This window comes from Cyphellophora attinorum (genome assembly GCF_001299255.1).
Source record: "Cyphellophora attinorum strain CBS 131958 chromosome Unknown Contig22, whole genome shotgun sequence".
In the NCBI taxonomy this organism is placed as follows: Eukaryota; Fungi; Ascomycota; class Eurotiomycetes; order Chaetothyriales; family Cyphellophoraceae; genus Cyphellophora; species Cyphellophora attinorum.
In genome coordinates, this window is record NW_017253250.1 from 259804 (window position 1) to 283755 (window position 23952).

At 53.6% G+C, this 23952-nt stretch overlaps 6 protein-coding genes across 6 annotated transcripts; 1 reads left to right on the top strand and 5 right to left on the bottom strand.

Annotated features, from left to right (window-relative positions):
• Positions 1 to 1384: 1384 nt before the first annotated feature.
• Positions 1385 to 2851, bottom strand: AB675_171 (putative formate dehydrogenase; the record flags this gene model as incomplete). Its single annotated transcript, XM_018141630.1, has 5 exons — positions 1385 to 1441; positions 1498 to 1790; positions 1843 to 2387; positions 2438 to 2613; positions 2678 to 2851. 5 exons carry the CDS (start codon positions 2849 to 2851, stop codon positions 1385 to 1387), a joined length of 1245 nt encoding a protein of 414 aa, XP_017997660.1.
• Positions 2852 to 6973: 4122 nt separating this feature from the next.
• On the bottom strand, positions 6974 to 7461 carry AB675_172 (uncharacterized protein; the record flags this gene model as incomplete). The annotated part of the gene is made up of 2 exons (XM_018141641.1): positions 6974 to 7262; positions 7313 to 7461. 2 exons carry the CDS (start codon positions 7459 to 7461, stop codon positions 6974 to 6976), a joined length of 438 nt encoding a protein of 145 aa, XP_017997639.1.
• A 3248-nt stretch (positions 7462 to 10709) lies between these two features.
• On the top strand, positions 10710 to 11977 carry AB675_173 (uncharacterized protein; the record flags this gene model as incomplete). The annotated part of the gene is made up of 2 exons (XM_018141652.1): positions 10710 to 11694; positions 11751 to 11977. The coding sequence occupies 2 exons, from the start codon at positions 10710 to 10712 to the stop codon at positions 11975 to 11977; spliced, it is 1212 nt and encodes a 403-aa protein (XP_017997697.1).
• Positions 11978 to 12275: 298 nt separating this feature from the next.
• AB675_174 (uncharacterized protein) lies at positions 12276 to 13946 on the bottom strand (the record flags this gene model as incomplete). The annotated part of the gene is made up of 1 exon (XM_018141663.1): positions 12276 to 13946. The coding sequence occupies one exon, from the start codon at positions 13944 to 13946 to the stop codon at positions 12276 to 12278; it is 1671 nt and encodes a 556-aa protein (XP_017997678.1).
• Positions 13947 to 14309: 363 nt separating this feature from the next.
• AB675_175 (uncharacterized protein) lies at positions 14310 to 15359 on the bottom strand (the record flags this gene model as incomplete). Its single annotated transcript, XM_018141674.1, has 1 exon — positions 14310 to 15359. The coding sequence occupies one exon, from the start codon at positions 15357 to 15359 to the stop codon at positions 14310 to 14312; it is 1050 nt and encodes a 349-aa protein (XP_017997740.1).
• A 4756-nt stretch (positions 15360 to 20115) lies between these two features.
• On the bottom strand, positions 20116 to 21645 carry AB675_176 (uncharacterized protein; the record flags this gene model as incomplete). The annotated part of the gene is made up of 3 exons (XM_018141685.1): positions 20116 to 20970; positions 21022 to 21537; positions 21625 to 21645. 3 exons carry the CDS (start codon positions 21643 to 21645, stop codon positions 20116 to 20118), a joined length of 1392 nt encoding a protein of 463 aa, XP_017997715.1.
• Positions 21646 to 23952: the final 2307 nt, after the last annotated feature.

The following is a 23952-nucleotide window of genomic DNA, read 5'->3' on the forward strand; positions in this document are numbered from 1 at the left end:
CTCGATATTGTCGAAGATTGCCGAAGTAGATGTGGCACAAAACACCGATGGCGGGTAATGCGATGATCACGTTGAAATCAAGCGAAGTCGCAGATCAAGTGAGCATCGGCAACGAGTCTGCCTCGAAAACAATCTGTGAGGTCGTCTTTAGTAGTGAGTGTTTGCCATTTCTTCTTCCCTGATACGAAACTTAGCTTGACTTCAGCCTTTGCCATGACTGTACCTTGTCCATTTGTTGGACCTCGACACTCAACGCATCCCATTCGATCTTGTGAAGCGTGCCGCTGTCCCTCGGTTGTTCATGGCCTCGTAGGTATTGCGACGTCATGCACCCACAGTCCTGCCGCAAGAACGCCCTGCCTACACGTGTAGCTGCGTCCGTACGAGAACGCTGAATAGGAGTGCAGATTACGGACAGCACCGGCCTTTCCTTTGGAGCGCCAGCGTACAGCTTCAATCGATAGCTATTTCTGGTACAGTCCGTGTGCGACTTACGGTAGTTACTGTCCGTACAGCCCTCCCATCTTCAGGTACCTTGAGCTCATTCTTCACTGCTGCAATGAATAACGCAGTAATGACAACGATTGTGTGACAGCAAATCAGTGGCATATCAGTGCCTAGAATCCCACACCAAATCAGCAGAGATATGCATCGGAGGGGTGGCGTCCTTCTGCCGTCCGGCTACAACGAGTTGTTGACAAAACCTTACTCGGCTAGCAAGTCTCGAGGCGCCTCTTGTCGATGGTCATCTACGAACGGGTCAAGGGCAGTCTCGATTGCAATCGAAGAAGGGCAATAAGGAAAGCAGGACGGACAAACTTGAGGCCATGAGCTCGCCCCTTTTCCCAAGCCCTGTCATGAACTATCCACGTGACGCATCCGCAAAACAGCACCACAATCATCCTAGCGCCACTGCCCCAGCAAGCACGCCCAAAAACTCCCGACAGTCCCGCCGAAATTTGTCCTTATTCTTCTATTTCCTCTTTCGTGCAATTCTCAGCGCGTCTCGATGAAGCCCATCGGAACGCATGAAGGCCATCCCGTTGCGATCTTCGGGCAGCTCACGGATATCGGATGTCTACATGCGCCCTGCGAGATTCTCACATGCTCGGTGCCGCAGGATTGTAGGAGCCGCCTGCGATCACTGCGCAGTAGCGAAAAAGTGTCAGAAGTACGCGTGTCTCGAGCTCACGAACGCGTCACAAACGCGGTATTGCCATGACTGTTTTGTGATGATCAATGCCCATTGACGCCACTCGTGCTGCTGTTGGCGGTGCGCCGCCCATCAGGTATGTACTTGTTGAGGACTAATGAGGTGCATCAAAGCATTGTCGTTAACTCATCGTCCTTCCTCTCAAGGTCCTTCCCAAGTCTTCCCAGACCTCTACTTCTTGTTTACAGGGTTTCTTTGCCCATAGGCCTTTGTGGCATAATCGCCATCCTATAGCAGGAGTCAGTTATGCACTTGAACGTGATAGGGGCCAAACGCGCCTTTACGATGAGGTCCTCGGGTCTGTAATCATGCTTGCCGGAGAAGTAGCTGGTCAGGATAGCCTTGGTGCCAGCCGCGTACCGTTCCTGGGCATCGATCGAGGTACCGGACATGTGGGGAACCATGGCATTGCCGCCACCCCATGGGTTCTTGGCAGTTCGGAGTGGGTGCTCCTTGGGTGCGGGTTGCGGGAACCACACATCACCACCGTAGCCGTTGAGCTGGCCAGACTTGAGTGCTTCGGCGACGTCTTCCTTGACGACAATGGCGCCACGGGCGGTGTTGACGAGCCATGCGCCTGAGAGCATGTGTTAGCGTGAGGGTAAGGGTTGGGGAGGCGGTGCACGTACCCTTCTTCATCTTGCTGATCAGCTCCTTGTTGAACAGACCACGGGTCTTCTCGTGCAGCGGGCAGTTGATGGTAACAATGTCACACTGGGCCAACATCTCCTCGAGATCCTCAACTCTTCGGCAGCCAATCTCCTTCTCAATTTCCGGCTTGAGGGGCTGGTAGTCGAAGTACAGAAGCTCCTTGCAGTCGAAGGGCTTGAGTCTTCGGAGAACACGCTCACCGATGCGGCCAACAGCGACGGTACCGACAACCTTGTTCTCGAGATCGTACTCGTTCTTGGCAACAGCGGCGACGTTCCAGTCGCCACGCTCGATCTGCTCGTGGGCTGGGACGAAGTTGCGGACCAGGGTCAAGATGGTCATGACGACGTGTTCGGCGACGGAGACGACGTTTGAGCCAGTGACTTCGGCAACGGTGATACCGCCGTTGGTCTTGTTGGCGGCGTTCAGGTCGACGTGGTCAGATCCAATACCGGCGGTGACGGCAATCTTGAGCTTCTTTGCCTTTGCCAGGCGCTCAGCGGTCAGGTAACCAGGATGGAAACTTGAGATTGCTGTTAGCACGTGCCAATCGGTGGCTGCCGTCGTACTCACGGTGTGGTGATGATGACCTCAGCATCGACGAGTTCCTGGTCAAATTTAGAGTTCTCGCCCTCCTTGTCGGAGGTGGTGACGAGCTCGTGACCTTGATCCTCGAGCCATTTTCTCAGGCCCAGCTCATTCTCGGTGGTACCTAGGAGACGAGGTTGGTCGCGAGCGTGCTCGTGGCCCTGTCACGGTCATATCAGTCTATGCTCATGCCCCGGCGAGGTCAGATCAGGTCGGAATACTCACATCATAGAGAACCAACAGAACTTTTCCCTGTCGAGCAGCAGAAGCTGTCAGTGTGCGTTTGGCAAAGCCGGCGACTGAGGGTGTAGCAGTTCGGCGGGCGGCAGCAGCTTGACCAGCAAGCAAGGAGGAGATGGGACGGTGCAGTGACCGTGTAGCGGAGCGAGCAAATACCATTTTGAAAGCTCAACTGTCTAAAATACCCAGAAATGAAGGGAGTTGAGAGTCGGTAAGTGATTTGCGGAAAAAGAAGTCGACGTGTAAATTCGGGTCGATGGGAAGGTAGCTTTCTTTTAGTACGTCAGGTACAAGGGAGCTGGGGTAGAAAGCTAGTTAGCTTCCTGGAACGATTGTCTCGTGCAGACCGAGTAGGTAAGCTTAGCTGAATGACATGTCTGTGCAGGAGGGGAAGCACGCGCTTCGTAGTGTATGATGATGCTGACGACAAGCTCCCTCATAGCTTCGGTAGCAGTTGAGTTTGAATGATTTCAATTGGCCTGAAGGGGTATGCGAGCGCGGAGAATGGGGTATGGCAGGGACTGGAAGCAGCTACTGAGGCAGCTTGGGGAGCACTTGCTGTACACTGAACTAGGCACAATGTTAGCTTCAGGTCTGGTTCAATATCACAGTCCGGCAGAATGAACAACCGCGAAATGCTCTGTAGACCTAGAGCACGATCACGGGAAGGTAAAGCGTGTGAACGGTCTGCCGTTAGAGCCGCAGGACATGGTAGCGTGGCTTTACACTCTTGCCGAACGCATGCCCGAAACCACGAAAGACGCGTGTTGTATGCTCGTTTTGGGGTAAAGAAATTCGCGACCAGTTCGTCCTCCGCAGGAAGAGGGGCACCCAGGACTGGAGGGGCTTCAGTGAGAGGGGCTTCGAATCGTCCTCGTTCGCTCGCTTGTCGTGAGGGGTTGTCAACGCCCAGAGTTCCCTAATTCCTCCGCGGGCAACACATCCTTCCAGTACATCACTGCAGAAGTGCCGCGATCGGATACGTCCTCCGAAGGAAGATGTCGGTGGTCCTGAAAGCCAAAAGTTTCACGAAAGAAATGAGAGCTCACCTTGAACGATATGGGAGATGTTTCCGGGCCGTGCGATATCGTCGTCGATGGCTCACGAGAACGCTGGTATCACCACTTACGTGGTGCCTTGCTCTTGTCTTTCGAAACCTCTTGGGAGTGCTTGAAAGTTGTGCCGTGGTAATGGACGGGTCGGTATGTCTTGTGCTAGACAATGGTATCAGGCTTTGCTGTATCGAGTGCAGCAACTATGCAGTGTTCAAACACCAAAATCACTGGGCTCTACGACAGCTATATACTTCTTCTTCTGGGCCATCATATCGATGCAAATTTGCGAATGTTCCCGTGAGCAACCCAATTGCTTGCTAGCTATGACATCCATCGTCCTCGCTGCCCCTCTTCGATGAACAGGGTGCCCCTCTCCTGATGCCACACAGAGAACGTGGAAACGATGCTTGGTTGTGCATAACGGTCCGTGAGACGGGTCATACGCCCCACTTACCCGTGTCGGAAGCGATTCGACCATTTGCTGCTGTCTGCGGACCTCAAATTGACTCGCATTGGTTTACCGCGTCTACAAGACGACCCTACAGCCGACACAACCCCGATCCTAAGTCTCTGCTTTGTATCAACCACCACCGCTTCGTGCCTGCACGATGGCCATATGCCAGCACCACATATCGATGCTGACCCACCCTTGGGGCCATGTGGACATGCTTGCGGTTGCTCACGGTTGCTTGGCTAGGACAATTCCCATTGCAATGATGGTCCGAGCACCGAGAACAGATGCCTTTTCCACTTCACCTTGAGGATCCTGAACTTTGCAGTGCCTTCCTCGCCCTCCTACATGCTCCGAGCACATGCACCGCCCGAAGCTCCGCTGTCTAATTCCCCTTACGGGGCACTAAAGAGCGGCGGTCTTCTCACCTGTAATTCCGCCCATCTAGACCGAACCCTTCTGCCGCCCCGTCCGGGGTTCTCTCGGGTTTGCCTGATTCCGATACTTTAACCGCCTCTGATTTCGTGGCGGCTCTATTCTACCGAGAAATGCTTCTCACATGCTCCCCGGAGACTCCAGACTTGGCTTCGGTCTGGGCCTGCTTCGCTTGCAAGCCTTTGTGTTGTACCCAGGGCCCTCTCCACAGCAACATTTGAAAAGACCGCCAGAACATTTAGCCGTACTGGTAGAGGTAGACGACACCATTTTCGATCGTTCTGTACGGGTGTCGTCGGCGGCTCCTGCTCGATGCTAAGTGATCACTTACTTGCGTCTGAGCCAAGCGCGCAACATGGCATAGCTGTGGGCTCGGCCAACATTCGGCGTTCACAAGAGGTGGGTTTCGTTCGCTCTGCTTTGCTGTTTCTAGGGAATGGAGCGTAAGCCTCATCAGATGGCAGCTTTGTCCTTCTCCGAGGAGGCATGGCACTGGATTACGCTTGCACACGCCAGATCAGTGGGCTCTTCCTCTGGAGTGATGCGAAAAGGGACGTTAGCTCTGGTGTCCATAAGGTACTTACTGGGCACATGCAGTGGTTGCACCTGCAGCCTTATTGTACCAGTAATGTCCACTGCTAGGAAGGAGGACTTGACAAAATGACTACGGTTGGGCTAAGTCACGATCTGGGAATGTTGCTGCATTGAAATTGGCATTGGGAGGAAGAGACCTCGAGAAGATATGCGTGGTCATTGGATGCAGTTGCCTGAGTCTCGAAAGGACGCCTTCCGAATTGTGTATCCCGTGAAACGGGATGCTTTGGCAAGAACGACCCTGTGCTGGTGCAGTGTACTAGCACTTGCAGAAGGCGTTCGACCCGGTCTCTTCGATGCGACCCCAGAGGTAATATTCGTCGAGGCCTTTCGCAGACGGCCGTGCCTTCGAACACTGGGGCCATTCCCGTGACTGTTCGCAATAATATGTTCGAATGACCAATACGCACAACCGACAGACCCAGAATGACGGATCACCCAAGAGCAATGCCGTTCCCCTCTTCCCGCTCCGCTCGGTCACACTGCTGGGACCCACGACCCGATCCGTGGACAATATCCCGTGCCCAAACTGAGTGGCTCGCGTACCCTGCGTTCAGCCACCTGCCCGAGCTCGCATCTGGCATCTGCGGCCCCACTCGAAGGACGACCAGTCTAGCTCGATACTGCTCGAGCTGCACGAGCCTCTGACCATGAGTCATGCAGTGTACCTGGCTGCATTAGGAACGTACCCGTACAGGCGACAGACCCTGCCAGAAGTCATGGGCATGCATGATTGTCGAGCACTTTTAGATCTTTTTGGGCTAGATCGACGAGACAGGTGCTTTGATGCCCGTGCTATCCACGGAGTCTTCCTGGGTCGCAGATCTGCCTGGAAAATCGTATATACTCGCTCCCAAATCCTAAGACTTATCACGGCGGTCCACGCCGCATCTTGTCCCCACACACTTGATCCGAATCCACGGTATTCACTTGAGCCTCCAGACGTTTGGCGTCCACACGAAGTTCCCACAACCTGTGGTCAATAGCCGATCTGCTGGCATCTCCGGATATAGCGCTCGAACTCGCAGCCACTGCACGACGCACTTGGTTATCTGTCCCGGGGCACGAATACAACAAGGCCCATCCGAAGAGCCCCAATAACACCTTCACAATGCTTCTCGTGAGAAGAAGTCCTGACTCTGGTTCGTCGCAATACTACTTTTATAGTCACCGGTCCAAACGAGCAAGCCATGTATCAGAGCTGACGTCTTGAAAAGCGAAAGACGAAAATGTCCCGAGCAATCAGCCGTGGACGCAGAATTAGCATAGACTCGCAGTCTTGCAAATCTACTCGCTGGTATCGGCAACTTCCAACGTTCACCTGCATCAACAGCACCACACAAAGACAAGACGTTCTGGTAATTAATTTTATTCCTGTTCGCCAGTGAGCGGCTTCGAGTTTGACCCTCCTCATCCGACTCTTTACGGCAGTGCCTCTCAGTCTCAGCAGTTGTTGCAGACAACGACGAGGGCGCCATCAGTCTTGACCTTCTTTGCCGACGTATGATCCTCTTCGACTTCGACTTTGACGGATGCTGGTGTCTTGCGCTTGCCTTTACCTTTGGCAGAAGACCGCCGTCGAGCTCATCTTCATATTTGCTAAAGGCTCGCAGACATGGATGTATCGGACCTCTATTCCTCCTTTCAACTTCACGACCCGTACTTTGAAAGGCTTGTCAGCGGAAGTGCGCATGATCTGCGTAACTTCGTCTTGATGCTACTCCCCGAGTGACCCGTCCAGCTTTACTAGCTGTCCTCCATGCTTATCGAGCCAGGGCCCATTCTCATCGACTTCTCGACCGTGAGCATGAACAGGCGTCCCTCACGCCAGAAGAACTGATACTTGTTCTTTGGTTTGAACAAGATACTCGCACCGTTCAGCTGCTTCTCGTACAAGCGCTCATTCGATACGTTATTTCGTAGGTATTGCATGGAAGTGGCACTCATGTAGCGTTGCGACACGATCAGTTTCTTCTTTGCCAGGAATGAGACGAAGCTGCCGTTCAGAGCAATGTCTTCGGGACCGCCGAGGTTGCTGCAGGCCAGAGATCTGTGCAGTCCTTGCGCCTAGAATTGTGCTTATACACATGGACCGGCTTTCTATCGCTTTCGTCTAGAATGACCTCTCTGCAGCAGACACAGCCGATACGACCTTTGCAATCATCATCGGTGGGTTGTGAGATCTTGGTAGCTTTGTCATGGCTTTCGTCATGGCCAAAGGACAAGCCTGACATGTTGAGCATTGTTATAGGAGTGATGAGGTGATAACGGAGATAAGAGGTGCTGTGATGACCAGACCTGCTGTCCGAACCTTTCGATTTTGGGAGGCCAAGTCAATGTTCTGTAGTTGACAGAGCACGATTTTCAGCTCTTCTGGCGCCTCTATGATATATATATTGCGTGGAGGTAATGATGTGTGAGTGTCTTACCGATCCGGATCGAGAGGCTTGGCTCGCTTGTCGTTCCGTCTGCGTGTCTGGCCGGTGTTAGTCCCCATCCTTTGAGACTATTGTTCAGTGAGTGTGGCACTAGTCACTGGTTCGGTATTTGTGCCAAGCGTGTGGACGAAGCTGCTCTTGCCACTGATAGGAGCCAAGTTTGTGCCAGTCACACAGACGGTGCTACTCTGGCTACTCCTTCATTGGCAAGGGTTCGATAGTCGAAGAGAGTAGCTATGTGATCAAGGGAGTCCATGAGATCAAGGCCCCTTTAAATGTCTTCGGAGATTAATAGCCGGATCGTTGTCTAAGCCTTGTTGAGATTACCGTCATTCGTGTATAATCTTGGTTTGCGAATGCCATGCTTGCAGCGTTGTACTCATGCACGAGTCTAGACTCGCCCGTGAAGTAGACTCAGCTGTCCCTCGGATTCAGGTGCTCAGCAATAAGATCACGAAAGAATTTGCTGACCAGCATGAGTGCCGCGAAGCCCTGTACAAGACCTGAGATACCCATATTCCAGTCGTATCTGTCGTATATCGGGTAGCCCTTGTTACGTATAGCGAGACTCAAGGACCAGTTGAAGGTGGTTTGGCCGCAGTAGAACTTGTGGCCGCGTTGGCGAGGTTTGACCATGATGGCGGTATTGAGGCGGGAGTCGGGGAGGGTGCGGGCGAGGATGCGGGCGAGAATTTAGCCAAGGTGGCGGGACATGTAGTCGATCTTTGTTTGTTCGACACATTTCTAGGATTTGTTATTCCCTGAAGTGTCTATGGCAGAGCCTGTGTTGGACTTGGTTGTTGAGTGCTAATGTGTTCCGCTGCGGTGATGTGTGAGATTCTGACGGCCGCCTCGTCGGCGAGCGGTGTACTCCAAGCCGATCAGGTGATCTGCAGCAAGGATGTTGCGTGGATGTGCTTCATCTTTGGGGCGAATTCGTTGAAGTCCATTGTTGGGAGGACCTTGATTGGGATCGGGACCAGATGCGTCGATGTAGGCGGTTCAGAGTGCAGGCCCGCAGGCAGCATTTTACTGCCTCAGTTCTCCCGTCCAACTGGCCCATAGCGAACAGCCTCGTTGTGTCGAAATACGCACCTTGAGCGCCAGCTTTTCTCGTACATAAATTCATATATATTGCCGACGGCTTGGTGGGTCGTACTGGGTCTTGACAGGAAAAGAGACTAGACGATTCCCTGCTCGCAGCCCGTGCATCATAGTACAAGAGCTTGCCATCATCCAGCGCCCATCCGGCAGACACCGCGGCCGAGGATGAGATCAAGCTCGATCGATAGTGTATGGGAATGAGGGTCCGGGGCGCAAGACTATCCGTGAGCGTCTCCATGGTAGTTGAGGTCTGGTCGCATGGTGAAGAGAAGATTGTTGGCTGGTGTGATTTCGTGCAACGTCTGCATAGCTGGTGAAGCGCCTTGACATCCTCGCTCGTTCCAGTCTCGGCGGCAGCAACAGAACGAGTGTGCTGATCGTGACCTTGTGAGCCCGCGTGCAGGAACACGAGAACGCAGTCCGTGGGACTATGGTTCTTGCTCCCCAGGACAGGGCTGGTCAAATGAATTTCGTCTGCAGTAGTCGCAAGTGCTGTGGAGGCAGCCACAGGTGTGGCAGCCGTTCTGCGTAGAATGACCACCGAGAGGGATTTTGCAGTCTACTCTTGGCCCAACGAGACCGTGCGCTTGCTGACGAGCCACGCGACGGCGTGGACGGGTAGTGAGTGGTGCCGGGCGCCTTCTTGATCTTGCGCTTCTTGGTGGAGGGTGAGCGGTGGTGGTGGCGCCAGAGGAAGAGGATGTACCGCGTATATATACGATTGATCGACCCAGTGATCGTTGGAAGCTGGTCGATTATCCCCTTACCAGAAGGAGCACTGACCCTCGGGCGACGTCGAAGAGGTTTGGGATGGTTGCCGACAGAAGGCCGCGCTGAATGTTTGGGAGACGTCTGGCTCGCAGAATCACTGGTCGTCGATGATGGACTCGAGCATCATGCTGGGTAGCACAGCGAACCTATATACCTGAGAGGCCTCCTTCGTTTGCAATATCTGTCCGGACGCTAAGGTCAAATTCCCTATAGTGACGGAAGCACAGGATCAGAGGCACCTGTCTTTTGCTCTCTGCACGACGAAACACTTACCCGTGAAATGCATCAGCTGAGTCTAGGGAAAATGACTGACCTATGCTGTCAGCTGTCAATGTCCTGACAGGCACAGTGAACAGGGGAATAAGAAAGTGACGGTCAAGGCTTACAAACACAGCATCTGTGGTAGAGTGCTGGCTTCAAACGAACGACGTACTATTGTTAGTGTTATTGTTCAAGCTGTTCATATCAGCAGTGATCATTGGAATCGCCGGAGTGCTTCATGGTCTCGGCAAACTTCATCGTTCGGAGTCTTGCAAGGTCTCAGTCACTTTGCTGGCATTTGCATTTATCGACTGATTGGCACTGGCAGTTAAAATTGCGTAGGGAAAAGCGTGTGTAGGTGCAGACCGCCGGTTGTGTGGCTGCCAGGATGGACTCGAAGAAGGGGTCATGGCCAAGTCGATGCTGCACGCGTTTACCGACGCCAACGACCACGAGACGTCCGTGCTGTCTCACTTCAGCACTTCTTACCTATTCTGTCCTTGAATGCAGATGGCCAAGTGATCGTGCACGGCGTGACTGACCGACCAGCCACAACTGGCGGAATGCTGCTCATGAGAAGCTTAGCGACTCGATGTGGTAGCGACCGAATCTCGAAACTCGTCCCATTGATGCCGGACGTGCCCCAATGAGTCAGAGCGACTGCAGAGAGGGAAGCACAAACGAATGGGATGTGTGATGACTTCGGCAAGGATGGCTGAGAGCAAAGGGCGTCGAGGGAACTTGAACGACCGAGTCTCGGCAGATGACAAGGTCACGTGAGGATGTAGAATGACATCGGTCATCTTCCGGCGAGCATGCCGCAAACACGTGCCCTCCACACATTTGCGCCAGCTTGGTGTACTCAACTGTCCTTGCAGATACGTCGATCATCACTGCGCCGATCAGATATGGCGGCGACGAGGCCCGTGTTCTCATATGCGAGCCTTTTCCGCGCCATCAGATCTTGCGCGCCCAGGACATACCAATCTCTACGAAAGCCTCCACCCCAACAGAATCGCAGCCTGAAAACCACTACCCGCCGACGGCAGGAGACCTACTCCTCGCGCTACGGGCCAGCAGCTAACAGCAATCTCCCGCCACCAGACAAGCCGGACGATCTCAAGTTCCCTCAAGAAGTCCCCGAACCCACCAAGAAGGAGCACAAAGAAGACCCGGACAGCAATCCCGTCCACGAAGATGTCGAGCACCGCACGATGCGCAAAGGCGGCGACTCGGACTACGCCCTCAAAGCCGAGCCCGTCCTCGATGGCGAGCCTCTCGGCCACAAGGAGCTCGACATGGTCCTCTCCATACCCTCCCCGTCAGAACTGAAAGGCGAGAACTCCCACTCTCGGCACCCGCACCTCGAAGCCTCTCCCTACGAGCACCATTTCGATACCTACAGTCTTGTCCAGCAGCTTGCTACCGAGAAGGCCTACGGACCTGAGCAGTCCGTGACCCTGATGAAAGCCATCCGCCTCATGCTCGCCATCAACCTGGACGTCGCGAAAGAAGGCCTGGTCTCCAAATCCGACACCGAGAACGAAGCGTACCTTTTCCGCGCCGCCTGCTCTGAACTACGGACCACTTTGCAGACCGCACGGCATTCCGAAATGCTCAAGCAGCGCTCACATCGGGCAACATTGCAGCATGAGTCCGACCTGCTGAACCAGAAAGTCACGCAGGATCTAGCGACCATGCGCGAGGAGCTGAAGGGCATGTTCAACGACCGCAAATTGGGTCTCGAGGAGCAGAAGCGGCAAATCGATAGCAAGATCCAAGGACTGAATCACAAGATTACCATCTTGCTCAACTCTGAGGCGAAGAGCGAGGCGGAGGGTCTCCGCTGGATCCTGACTCGAAGGGCTGCTACTGCTATTGCGATTTGTGCTTGTACGTCCTCCTTCTCATTCCCTTGAGTCGTTCCGTTTTAACAGCTCTGCCTCCAGTCATGATAATCAATGCCTTGAACTACTCCTCCATCAAAACACGCGAGCGCGAAGAAGCGGAGAAGAAGAAGGAAGCACTGAAAAAGAAAAAACGAGAACAGGAACAGCGAGCCGAGAGCGATGCGCAGGCGATGAGGTTCACTACGCCGAGTCGTGATCAAGGCGTGCAGACTTCGTCAACTTCGACGGGTACGGGGAGTGGGGCTTTCGAGGAGAGTTTGGGTTGAGATCAGTTGGATTGACGCGAATGATGAGTTGAGAAGGCCTCAGCGGAGCGAGCGTCAGATAGAGCCTTGCAAGCAAGTGAGCGAGTGAGCGACCATTTCATAAATATACCCACAGTCCAGCTGGACCGTAGCGAGCAAACGAGCAACAAAGATCTCAATATTTCTGAAGAACACATTGGCATCTCCTCATCTGCAACGTGCGATGATGATCTTGATCTGAGGTACAAAATCTGCTGGAAACACAATCGCACTGGGAATGCCAACTGATCTGATTGGAATTCATCTAACGTCAAGACTGTCACAGCCCAGCCCAGTCCACAGCGCTCTCCTCCAGAGCCGATTGTTTCTCTCGACCATGATCTGCTCCAGTGAACATCCCAGCAAAAGCCAAACTCGTCCCATTACCCACAAGCCCCAATCGAGCCCGCTCGCGCCGTTTCTCCAGACGCAGACGCGCTGCTGTGGCGCGGTCGGGCGCTAGTGTTGTAACAGCGGCGACTCTGGTAGCAGTAGATGGCTGGTCCAATGGTTGGACAGCGTGCAAGGAATCAGCCACTTCTATGGATGGTCGATCGGAAGCATCGATTGTAGTGCCGGAAGCGCTGGTCTTGGGAATGGACGTCGATGGTTGTCTGCTGCTGCAATTTCTCGCAGATGGACGAGGCGGCTCAGCAGGTTGCTCGAGCTGTTCGCTGAGGAGGACTGTGAGGGAAGGAGGTGAGTTGCGACTGCGGACTCGCGGTCTGTCTGTACTGCGGATCGAGACACTGCGATTGACTGGGGATGCTGGCCGTGTTGCAGGTTCCCTGCCTGCATCATCTCGATTGTCGGATCTGGTGGTGTGCACTTGCTGATTGCCTTTGTCGTCGGGCCTTGACTGTATAGGCTTTGGATCTTCGTGAACGTGGATGCTCGGTCTCCTTCGTCGCCTGGATGCGCTGTCGGTATCCAAGGTAGTGGTTTTGGGCCGATGGGGGAGAGATGCGCTGTCTGTACTAGCCTCCGGGGCTATGGCTTCCTGGCCACGCAATGACCGCTTGAATGCCTCGGTCCTCGACAAAGCATCCGCTGCCTGATCTGCATGAACTCGAGCCCCAAGCGGTGCCTTCCTGTCTCGTCTGCTACCGCGATCTGAAACATCGGTGGTGGCTTCCTTCGTCGGGCCACCGCTATTGCCTCCGTTCACAGGTATTCGCTCCTTCTCCTCTAGTCTGGCCTTCAGTCGTGCATTCTCTGCCTTCAACTCCGCGACCATACCCTTCAGGATGACATTCTGCTCATCCGCCCGCTTCGCGTAGTCCTTGATCTTCTTCTGGTGCCGCAGTATCTGCTTGACCTCCATCTCCGTTCTACGTTGATAGGCCTCTCGTTCCGGATCGTGCGCTGTGGCAGGCATTATGTCCGAGACTGTTGTCTGTTTGCTGGTCTTCCTGACCTTCTTCGACACCACATGTGCTTGGTCTGGCGCTGTATTCTTCTTCCCACCGTCGATCGATGCCTCAAGCTCCTGCTGAAGCTCGTCAATCTCCTTCTCTAGCGACACCACATCCACCTTGCCCAGCACAGGCGCAGTAGCATTTCTCTGCTTCACCGCCATCACCTCAGGGCTGACACTCTTGAACTTGACATTCACATCCCTCAGGCTCTTAGCTCGCGGTGTCGGCGCGCCACCAGGCGTGCGCAGGATCGACTTTGTTGGTGAGAGCTGCGGCGCTGCTGGTGCAGCATCACTGCGCTTGCGCTTCTGCGGACTCGCTAGAGTTGGGATGCCTTCGAGGATGATCTTCTTCAGCGATGGTGATACTGGACGAGCGTTCTCCTTGCCGGAACCCACACTGCCCGGGACCAAGTTGTTGTCAATTTCGGGCGACTCGGGCGAGCCGTACACGAAGCCGCGAAGAGCGCGCCAGGCAAATTTATGGGCGGGTGTGACGGGCGCAAAGGATATGAGGGTCTCTTCGGAGGCCATGACGCGTTATCAAATGCATCGACGCGTGCGACGCGCTATGTTGAGGCTCAGATATAGGTCCAAGTGGTAGTTGTGCACGCGATGTCATGTCGAATACAGATGTCCATTTTGGGGATAGTCTGTGAGGGTCTTGGCATTTCGTCGTGAGCCATTGTTCTCTGCTGGCTTCTGCGGATTTCTAACATTACATCCCTCTCTTATCACCCGGCGCGGCGTATCTCTGCCTACCATGTACACCATTTCGTAGCCATAAGCCGTCAGAACTCCCGGTACTGTACATAGTGACCTGACACGTAGTGCGACTCGATCTGTCTCCGGCTGTCTCGTAGACCGCATGGGACCGCGTTGTCGAGTCGGTGTCCTTCAGTCATCCTCTTCATCACTCTCCCCATCCTGACCACCCTTATCCATAACCTTCTTCCACTCTTCCATCATATCCTTCATCGCACTGGGCGTCATACCCGCATCCACCACTTCCCTTGGCAGCTTGTGCGCACTGTACTTTGCACTCGCAAGGTTGGCCTCAGGGTCGTCCCTTGCCACTAATCTGAACTCCGGATCAAAGATCTCCTCTTCCGTCTCCGCATCGTCATCATCCGGCACCGGCATCGTCAACAATTCCAGCCACGAGAATAGCAATGGATCGGTGCGTTGTGCCCACGGGTTGATGTCGATTAGCCAGACTTTCTCATGGGGTGGCGGGATGTAGACGTCGAAGACAAAGTCTGGGTCGGGGAAATTGGGGAGGAGGTGGTCTTCGAGGAAGTCCTCGATCTTGGCTTTAAAGGACTCTCGTAGGGTAGACAGAAAATCGAAGTGATTCATCTCGCGCTGTGAGACGGCGATCAAGCGGCGGTCGCGAACGAAGCAGCGGAATTCTAGGGCTGGATTGAGGACGAATGATTTCCGTAGTGCTAGGTGGTAGGGGATGGGTGCTGTGTCGATGCAGCCTTCTAGAGCGTGCTCGAGATCGTGGGTGACGAAGTCGCTAGACTTCAATAGCAGGTAAATATCATTGGCTGACCTGCACTCCATGTCGTTCGTCGTGGCGATCCAGGTGGCGTCTTTCGGGGCGGACCAGTTTAGTTTGGGTACGGCTTTGCCTAGTTCTTTGACTGTGGCGACTATTTCGTCGTGGAGATCTCGCCAGTCGGCGGCGGGGTCCATCTCATCCTCGTCATCCGAGTAGCCGCTGTCATCATCGCGCCGGACGTCTGGTGGGAGGACGATGCCGTCGGCACGGAGATAGTCCAGAAATGGGTCTGTGAGAGGGATGACTCGGGCTTTGGGCGAGACTTGGCGTAGTTTTGGGTACCAAGAGTGGAAGGAGCAGTTGAGAATATGAGTGGCAGTGAGCGGTGGAAATGGTAGGGTCGTTAGAGGACGCTCCGAAGAGTCTGTCGCGGTGGGCATGGTGATTCTTCGGTGATGCTGAATCGTAGGTAGAGAGATGACAGCAAATGCTTGTGGTAGATTTGAATCTCGAAAGTGGATGAGTCATTCTCGGGGCAATTCTTTCGCGGGCTGAGGCGGGAACAACAACGCCCGAAAATCAAGCCCATCCCACCTCTTGATGAGCGTATATATTTGTGTCACTTCAAATTTTGCTTCAACAATCACCACAAGGGCGTCTGGTCTAGTGAGTTCTTCTCAATACCTTTCGCTGCATTCATTCTAACCAGTTCCCAAGTCGGTATGATTCTCCCTTAGCAAAAATAGGTCTTCAAACGACCTAGAAACCTGGGAGCGGTGCCCGGTTCGACTCCGGGGTCGTCCACGAGTTGTTTTCTCTTTTTCTTCTTTCTTTTTGGTCCAGAAACAAGTCCTCAGAGCTGTAAAGAGCCAGGAATGAGGTCGGGGTGAAGGTGGCTAAAACTAGCCGTTTCGTGCTTTTTGCAGCCGCAAGACAGCGTCCGGCCAAGCTTCAAGTCTCACAGGCATCAAAACATGCCCACAGGACCCCGAGCACCGGTTGTGGGTTGGCGGAAATCAGCGTAGCACAATTTTCACCTATGCCAAGACCTGACCGGATATGGTCGCTCAAAGCGGTCATCATGAGATCCGTGCGACACCCCAGACTTTGAATGCATAGATAGGCCATGGGTATACTTTGGAAGGAGGCTGTGGATTCGGAATTTATGGGACAGGGGCAGCTAGCAAGTTCTCGCGATGTTGGTGGCCTACATACCAAAATGCCAAGACCGAAGTACCCGATCGGGAAAGCCCGCGACGGCGACGATCAGGAAGGAGCAGGTCGCCGCGGCTGCCGAAAGTCCTCAAGTACTACATGACTACCTACTGTCCATTCATGCTACGCCTCGTTGACCACTCGCGACCGTTCGAGAAAAACTTGAAGCAGTGGATAATTCCCAAATTTCTCTCGTCCGGAGACTACCTGTACCCTTCGATCTGCGTCCTTCCTATTGACAGCTGCAATTTAAGAAGCACGATGCGGACTTCGTCCCAATTCTCAATTGAGCCGCAGTTGTCGACATCTCTACAGCGCCCGCCCTGGGTAATACTGCTCGATAAGTCATTCCTAGTGTTCAATGCTCAAGGGAGCCTCATCCAAAACCACCGACGTGACCGGTGACAGTATGTTCGCCCTCCAGCGCCCTCCCAGGCTTGCCGCGTTCAACACCAGATGCCGTCTGGCCCACCGCCATTTCTGCCATTCAATCACTGAAAACCTGACGAACAATAATGACCTCGCGTGGATGGCGAAATTGATGAGATGGAGACCGTCGATGAGAACACCTCTCGAATCTTGATGCTGCTAAGGAATTTGCTTGCGTAAGCTTGTCAGCTGAAGGTCTGCAATCTTCGCCTCAGCGGGCTCGTCGACTTGAGTCCCTCGGTAGTGAGCACCGTCACTGCGTCTGCTTATGTTTGGCTTGCTACGTACTCAACCTGAACATGCGGCACTGTGCGACTGCTCGGAATCGACATCGGGGTTTTGGTGCAACGTTCGAGCTAGTTGCGGTCGGGGTTTAGGGATCGTGGCCCCGGTATTGACACCGTTCGTAGGCGCAGGGAGGACTCTGGCAGCACGGGTCCATAATTTGTTCTTCTCTGATGTTGTCGGTTCGAACGTGAACCACATGGAACGGGCGAGTAGCTCAAGTGATGTACGGCTCGGGAACTGCGTGGCGAGGCGTCGATGGCGAGATTCGAGTCCGGCAGAGTCCTCCGAAGCTGTACAACCTTCTGAACGCCGCAGCTTCTCGGGGTATTGATGCGTTGCTCACGGTGAGAGTTTGTGCGTAGCGACGACCTGAAGGCGAAGGAAACTGTCGTCGATCTTGTTGCGCGAGGCGTTTCGCCGATAACCTGCAAGGACGATGATGCGCTTGATTGTCTCAATCACTCGTGTACGCTTTGCAGAATGAGTATGTTCGCATGTGACAAGCTAGCGCTCAGATGCACGTCCCGCCACCATTCTTCCACCTTGAGGATTTCTTCCATGGATCATCCGACACACCTTATGCTTGATATAGCCGAAACGGGTCGCAGTATCGTCGGGGAGGGCACCAGATAAATGATACTGCCATGTAAGTAAGCTTGCCCAGCAGACGCCACCGTGCATTCTTGTTGGTGCCGTCATCAGGCAGCTCGGTTCCACTATCGGAGGCGAGTCGCGTCAACGGCGGTAGCAACTTGAGATTCTCTCAGTAAGTCACGCAGGCCTTGCATTGGTGGCTGAAGCCAGGCAACCACATTCCGTCATTGTGTTTGAGCTGCGTCAACTTCAGCATCACCGCGGCCTCGCCTGTGATACGCGCAACCTCCCCATTGAGTTGAGTGGCGGTGAATGTAGGTCATGGTGCTGTATTCTTCGAAGGGCTGTTCAGACACTAGTTTTGCTCAAAGTTCCATATTCTTCTATCGACGAGGAGGACTCTATGCTGATGAAGTGTGGTCGAATCGGGTCTCAACTTGATCGAGGCGTCAAAGGCTGGAAGAGCTTCTCGATGTGTGGCGAGCACAGTCAGTGTCCCTAGCAGACTCCCCGAATCGCGTTACCATCTCTGAGCAGGCACAACATAAATCCTATACGGATAGTTGCGGTCCACTTCGATTGATGGCGTGTGCGTCGATGTAGGCTGCACGAGGTTGATCTTCCCTACTCTGCGCAGTCGATGGGTGTCTTGCCGAGAAAGGAGATGTCGACCGCATGCTTGGATGTTGTTGTGTCGTAAGCGGTAATCCAAGTAGACGAGGTCGACCCGTGCCACGAGGAAAAGCTGAGACGGACTCCTTGAATCGCAGATGCCAAATTTAAGGCTTCATGTCGTTCGGCTGCCATATGGATAAAAGAGAAGCAGTCGCGATAATCCAACGACCCTTGAGAGATATTGACGCCACGCTCCTAGGTCTGCGGCGTATTGGTGGCGAAATGCTTGATCTGCGCCATGCTCTTTTCTCATCGCTTCGATATCCAAGGTGATAACGACTTTAGCACATGAATATCAGCGGCAGTGTAAGTGCAGTAGCGAAGGCGATAAAAGAATGCTCCGGCTATAAAGTGGATTCCTGGCTGCGAAATGGCTGGCTTGCGGTATGTTCTTCAGATTTTATCACTTCGTTCCATCAGGCTTCAAGCCTCTATCGGCTCTATTGCGTCAATGGATGCGAAAGCGATCGAAGTGTGCTGCGCCAATGAGATAAATGTCGTGCGCCAAACTGGAGATCGTGTGTTATGCCTTCATTGTTGCCTTGCTTTGTTGGGCCTTGAGCCACTATCGGCTCTATCGGGTCAACGAAAGCGAACGCGGCGAGAATGTGCTGCGGCAATTGAGGCGTAGACCTTGCCATAGACTGAAGTCGACGTATCAGGCTCTCACTATCGCCATGCTCCGTCAGGCAGATAAACCTCCATTGCTTTTTCATGCGTCAGCGGAAGCTTTGATAGCGATAGTGGTGAGGATTTGAATGTTGGTCAGGGCGGACGCCGTGCTGTATTCCAGAAATGATGTGCCGTGTCTCGTCATCGCCTTAGTCCATCAGGGCGATAGAGCCACTGTCGGCTTGCCATGCGTCGACGGCAGCTTCGCAAGTTGCGATAGCGAAGGCAATGGGTCTGCAGCATTAATATGGCGAATGCTTTGCTGCAGACCGAAGACGTTGTATCGTGCTCTCATCGTTCTGGTCCATCAAGGCAGATTAAGCCACTATCGGCTTGTCATGCGTAGACGGAAGCTTGCGCAAAGCGAGAGCGAAGGCGGGAAGAATTGCGCAGAGAGAGGGTGTCGATACCTAGAGCTAGCTGGGAACATCGCCTTCCGAAAGCCACTATGATTCTTCTTCCATGATGGCGGTCCACGCTCAACAGAAGCCGAGGTCGGCGCAAATGAGATTGTGTTGTGGTCGCTCAATGTATGAGATCCGGTTTGACTGTGAACAAAGTGGATGAAGAGCAAGTCGAAAAGCTTGGCGTTCTCCTGATTGTGCGTCGAAAATGATAACCTGCTATTGATCGTCAACGCTTGCGGACAACGTTTGGAGGAGAATGTCTTACCTTGGTTGCGGAAAGAACGATCCATGAAGAAACCCGACATGCTGGTCGACGTCGAAATTGTGCGTAGGCCAAATAGTGGAAGGTTCAAGAATCAGAGGCCTCCCAATGTCGAAAGAGCAGCGCATCGTTGGTTACACTGAGTCGGAATTTAGTTCATGACTGGTATCTACCGAAGCAGCAACAGACTGAAGTTAGAGAGCTGTGACTGTAGAGGCCTGGGTTGCCCAAGTCAATGTGACCGGGAGGGCGAGGGGGTTGACCGGCTGGAGAGAAGAAAAAACGATTGCGGGTGGGAGGGAGCTGGGTATTTATAAGTCGACGGCGCCAGGCAGCAGCGAGGAGTGGGGCAACGGCTCCACCGGCTGTCAACGGTGAAGTGGTAATATTGCAATTGACGTGCTGAAGTTCTTGATATTGACGAGGCAACCAGGAGGCGTTCATTCTCCGATAATTCGTCGTCGATCATTGAATAACGAAACTGCGAGCTCAAGCTGAAGGACTTGCCCGAGTCTAATTGGTCGAATGTTCTACAACCTTCCATACTCACTCTTCATGAAGTGCTGAGTTGCAGTGACTGTTAACTAGTTCGCCGCCAAAAAGCGTCCATGGCTAGCCACTGCGAAGACTAGCCCCCAGCGATCGAATGACGCCTCAAACCGAGACGTAGGTCGGCCTTTCTTGCTGCTCCTCCTTTTTCGCCTCTGCCTTCCCTAGGATCGGCAACGAGCTGACCCGCATGCCGGGCCATTCTTTCAAGACCCCTAGCACAAATCTTATCAGAGCGTCAGGATTTATTTGCTCCGAGAAGCTGCCCAGTAATCGATCCGCAGTCTCCGATCGAAGCTGTTGTGTTGTAGTCAAGTAAAGTAAGGAGATCGCCACTGGACACATCGCATATTGACCCCAGAACACGCCAGAAGCCGGATGAAGCAAGACTCCCACCACCTCGGCTATCTTCTTACACAACTCATTCTGCGCGGTCGTCGAAAACGACTCGGTCCACTCGGGTTCAGCTTTCAGCTCGGGCGATGTGAGGCAAGCCACATGCATAATGTTGTTAGTGATGAGTTTCAACGTCCAAAAGCATGACACCAGCTGTGCAGCTACCATGTCTGTTGGGGTCGGCGTGTCGGACAGTCGCGTTCGAAGGTCCTTAAGCTCTTCAGCAGGAAGCTGTTCCTGTTCCCAGGTTTCAAGGTCCTTGCGTACGACAATGTATGCTTTGCGGAGACGCAAGGCGGCGTCAAAGTCGTCATCCCTCGTCCAAAGCTCCAGGTCTTCCATCATAGCTGGGATCTGAATCATTGCATCCAGCATGTAGTCTTTGGCGGTCTTGGGAATGTAGGTCCATGGTATATGAACCCATTCAGGCTCCGCCAGGAAGCATCGTTTCTTGTTCATGAACGACGCAAGCGCCAATTGCACGCGACTATCTGCGAAAAGCTGGTGCGCCCGACCAAACATATACTCCTCAGGACGGCGTCGTGTCATGATAGCTCCTTGGCCCTGGTTGTGACTGTGCCAGCTTCTTGCTCTGGACACGTGGACAGCACGAACCTCATCTAAGCTCCCAAGGAGCTCGTATGCTGCGAGTGCTCTTGAGGCAACAAGCATTGCGTCGTCGGAATCAGTCGGGCTACTGCTCAATGCCGTCCGTACCTCGTCCAACGCATTAGTGTACAGCTGAAGTGATTCGTGAATCATCCATTGCTGCTTCTCCCTTTGCCCAACAACGGTCATACATACTGCCAGCAACGACTTTCTCGCTGCGTCATTGTAGCATGACAACTCCTTCGCGATGTTGATCCAGCTGCCAATCGGATATGGTCCTGCTAGCTTGTTGCCGCAAGGGCTGCCGTTAGGCAGGTAAATGTTCCAGAACAAGCTCAAATACTGTTCCTCATAGGCGGCCAGATTGAACGAGTGTCTTAATGCGACGTTCGGTCTCTCGCGGGCGACAATCACGCCTTTGGCGGTTGCAGTCGTGTTGACGAAGACTATCGGCACCCTGTAGCCGCCGCATTCGATTCCAGCTTTCCGGCACCGGAGACAGATTGGTTGTTCCAGGGAGCACTGGCTCAACGTCAGCTTCACCAACGCTGAAAAGAAGAAGGGACAGACCTTTTTCTTCCTACGCCGACACGTACTACATCCTCTTACCTTACCCGCTGAGTTGACCATCGCGTCGAGAAACCCCGGAGTGGAAAACGCGTCATGAAAGGGCTTCGGGAGAACTTCTTGTCATTTGTGTAGCGCTACCGTCGACGACAGCGGGCAGTCTTCTCAGGTGATGGGGCATATCCGTCCCATATAACAACCTTGGAACGTGGGACTCCAGATATAGTCGCCATCTTGGCCCATGCCTTTCAGAAACACCGGTTGGAACAGAAACGGGTATTTACCCTCCGCTAGACAGACTCTCGTAAGCGAGGCTGCAAGTGCGGAAATCGGCTGGATCTCATCCCTTTTAGGATATGAATCGCGCCATGACAGCAGGTATCGTTGGGGCCACGAAAGCCAAATACATCCTACTTGGCGCCCAGCGGCCTATTCTGAGGCGGACGGGTTCTCTTCGATTAGCTAATGAAGACAATACAGTACCGGTCTGTACCTGAGCTCGGCGAGTCGTACACCATCCTCCTTCTAGACCTCGCTCTCGGCGATTACAGCCAAGGACTTTATGTACGGTGGGAACTTGCCAAAGAGTCGAAGCACCGACACCACACAGACTTCAGCACTTGTCACGTCGGAAGATTCACACCGATGTTGGACTTTGGTTGCCTGAATGCACAGCGGAGCGGCGTGTTGTGCTGGCATGGCTTTTAAGTTTTCTATGTCGATTCGTCCGGGCGGACTTCAGGGGTCGTACGTTTCCAAGTTTTCTCCAACCGCCAACCAAGCGCCTGTTGGTCATCACAATATTCAGAACTGCGCTGAAGATTCCGGAATACTGGCTGTGGCTCACCACGACCATCCGCCCGAAAGACAACTACCCTGCCGTATGACAGCGCATGCGACCTGGCTTGATGTGTCGTTGGCTTCGGGCCATCAGCTTCCAACCGTAGCATCGAGATTCGTGTACAACGTGCGAAGATTCTAACAATGCCTGGCAACGTCGTGCAGGCACGCGGAGCAAACGCTCATGATTCATTGCTTGAGCATATTGCAGGTCTCACAACATTTCGCACGCAGATCGGACTATGGCACTTTCTCTACGCATGGCGAGCAGGACCCTTCATGTTCCGATTAAGGGGGGGCCAAACCAGCTCCGGTATCGTTGGCTCCAAGGACCAGTCCATGCTATCGACCTCCTTTGATACATATTGAATCATCGCCATGTGCTATGCCCACAGCGTCCGCCTCGTGCGGTATTTGTTGGTGTCTAATATTGGGCGTCAATATCTGGCCTGAGCAACACCCATGATCCAGACCCCCCTGTGACTCAATTTCGCCCAATCCCCACAATACCGAATCGAAGAGTATTTCGCGGTGCATCAGCATCCGCAGGGCTTCCACACCTACCGAGCCGGCCTCGGATGAACATTGTTGATTCGCAGTATTTGCACAGATTGTACATTTTTTTGTCGCTATCACCGCAGCTGCGACAGGCAACCGGCCGGTAGTGCTGCGCTGCGCTTTTGGCACCGTTCTTCACCCATTCGAGTCCAAATCATTGGCAAGGGCTGATCCTCCACGTCAGGAAACGACCATCGTATGCCTTGTGTGTATCGCCTGCGCTCAGATGGTCCTGTCATTGGTTTCCCAGGGTCGTGATGGTTCATGGTGAAGTTTGTTTTGTGATTAGATCCTTCGGTGCGATTCAGAACGTGTACGTTACTGGTGTTCCAATGGACTTGGTCACGGTCGGCTTGGGCCTGCGTCCACGAAGCTCCACATCAAGGGCATGAGAGGTGGTCAGGAGGTATGAAAAGAGCTCACCCACGAGGAGATTGAAGCATTCTGCGACATTGGGCAAGTGCCCTATCAATGCGAAGCAATAATGGGCGCTCTTGTCCAGAGCTATTGGCGTCGGTCGGGGAGACTGAAAACACTGTCATGATTCACAAGGAGACCGTCGCACAGACCTGCAGCCAAATGTCAGGAAGATCGTCAACAGCGACGTACGCGAACAATCATGTGCATTCCGAATGGGCACCAAAACCGTGGCTCGGTCATCGAGTCGTTTGCCTAGAGCCAAGCAGCAATACTTGCAATCACAGAGAGTCCACCGCTACATCGAATCGAAGTCGTGAGAGTTCGCGGCAGCCGACCAGAGGGCATCAGTGCTGATTGTGGCATAGGAACAGATGCTACGGATCGACGAGAGTGCGCAGAACGCTCGCAACTGTCGTGTTTGTGCCATTGATGTTATGACATAAATGCGTCAGCCAGACGATGCTGTCTGACTCAGATGCCATGCACGTAGCTGACACCCGAGTCCAGTCTTTCCATCGGGACTTTAGTATTGGTGGGCAGCGAATTTGAGGC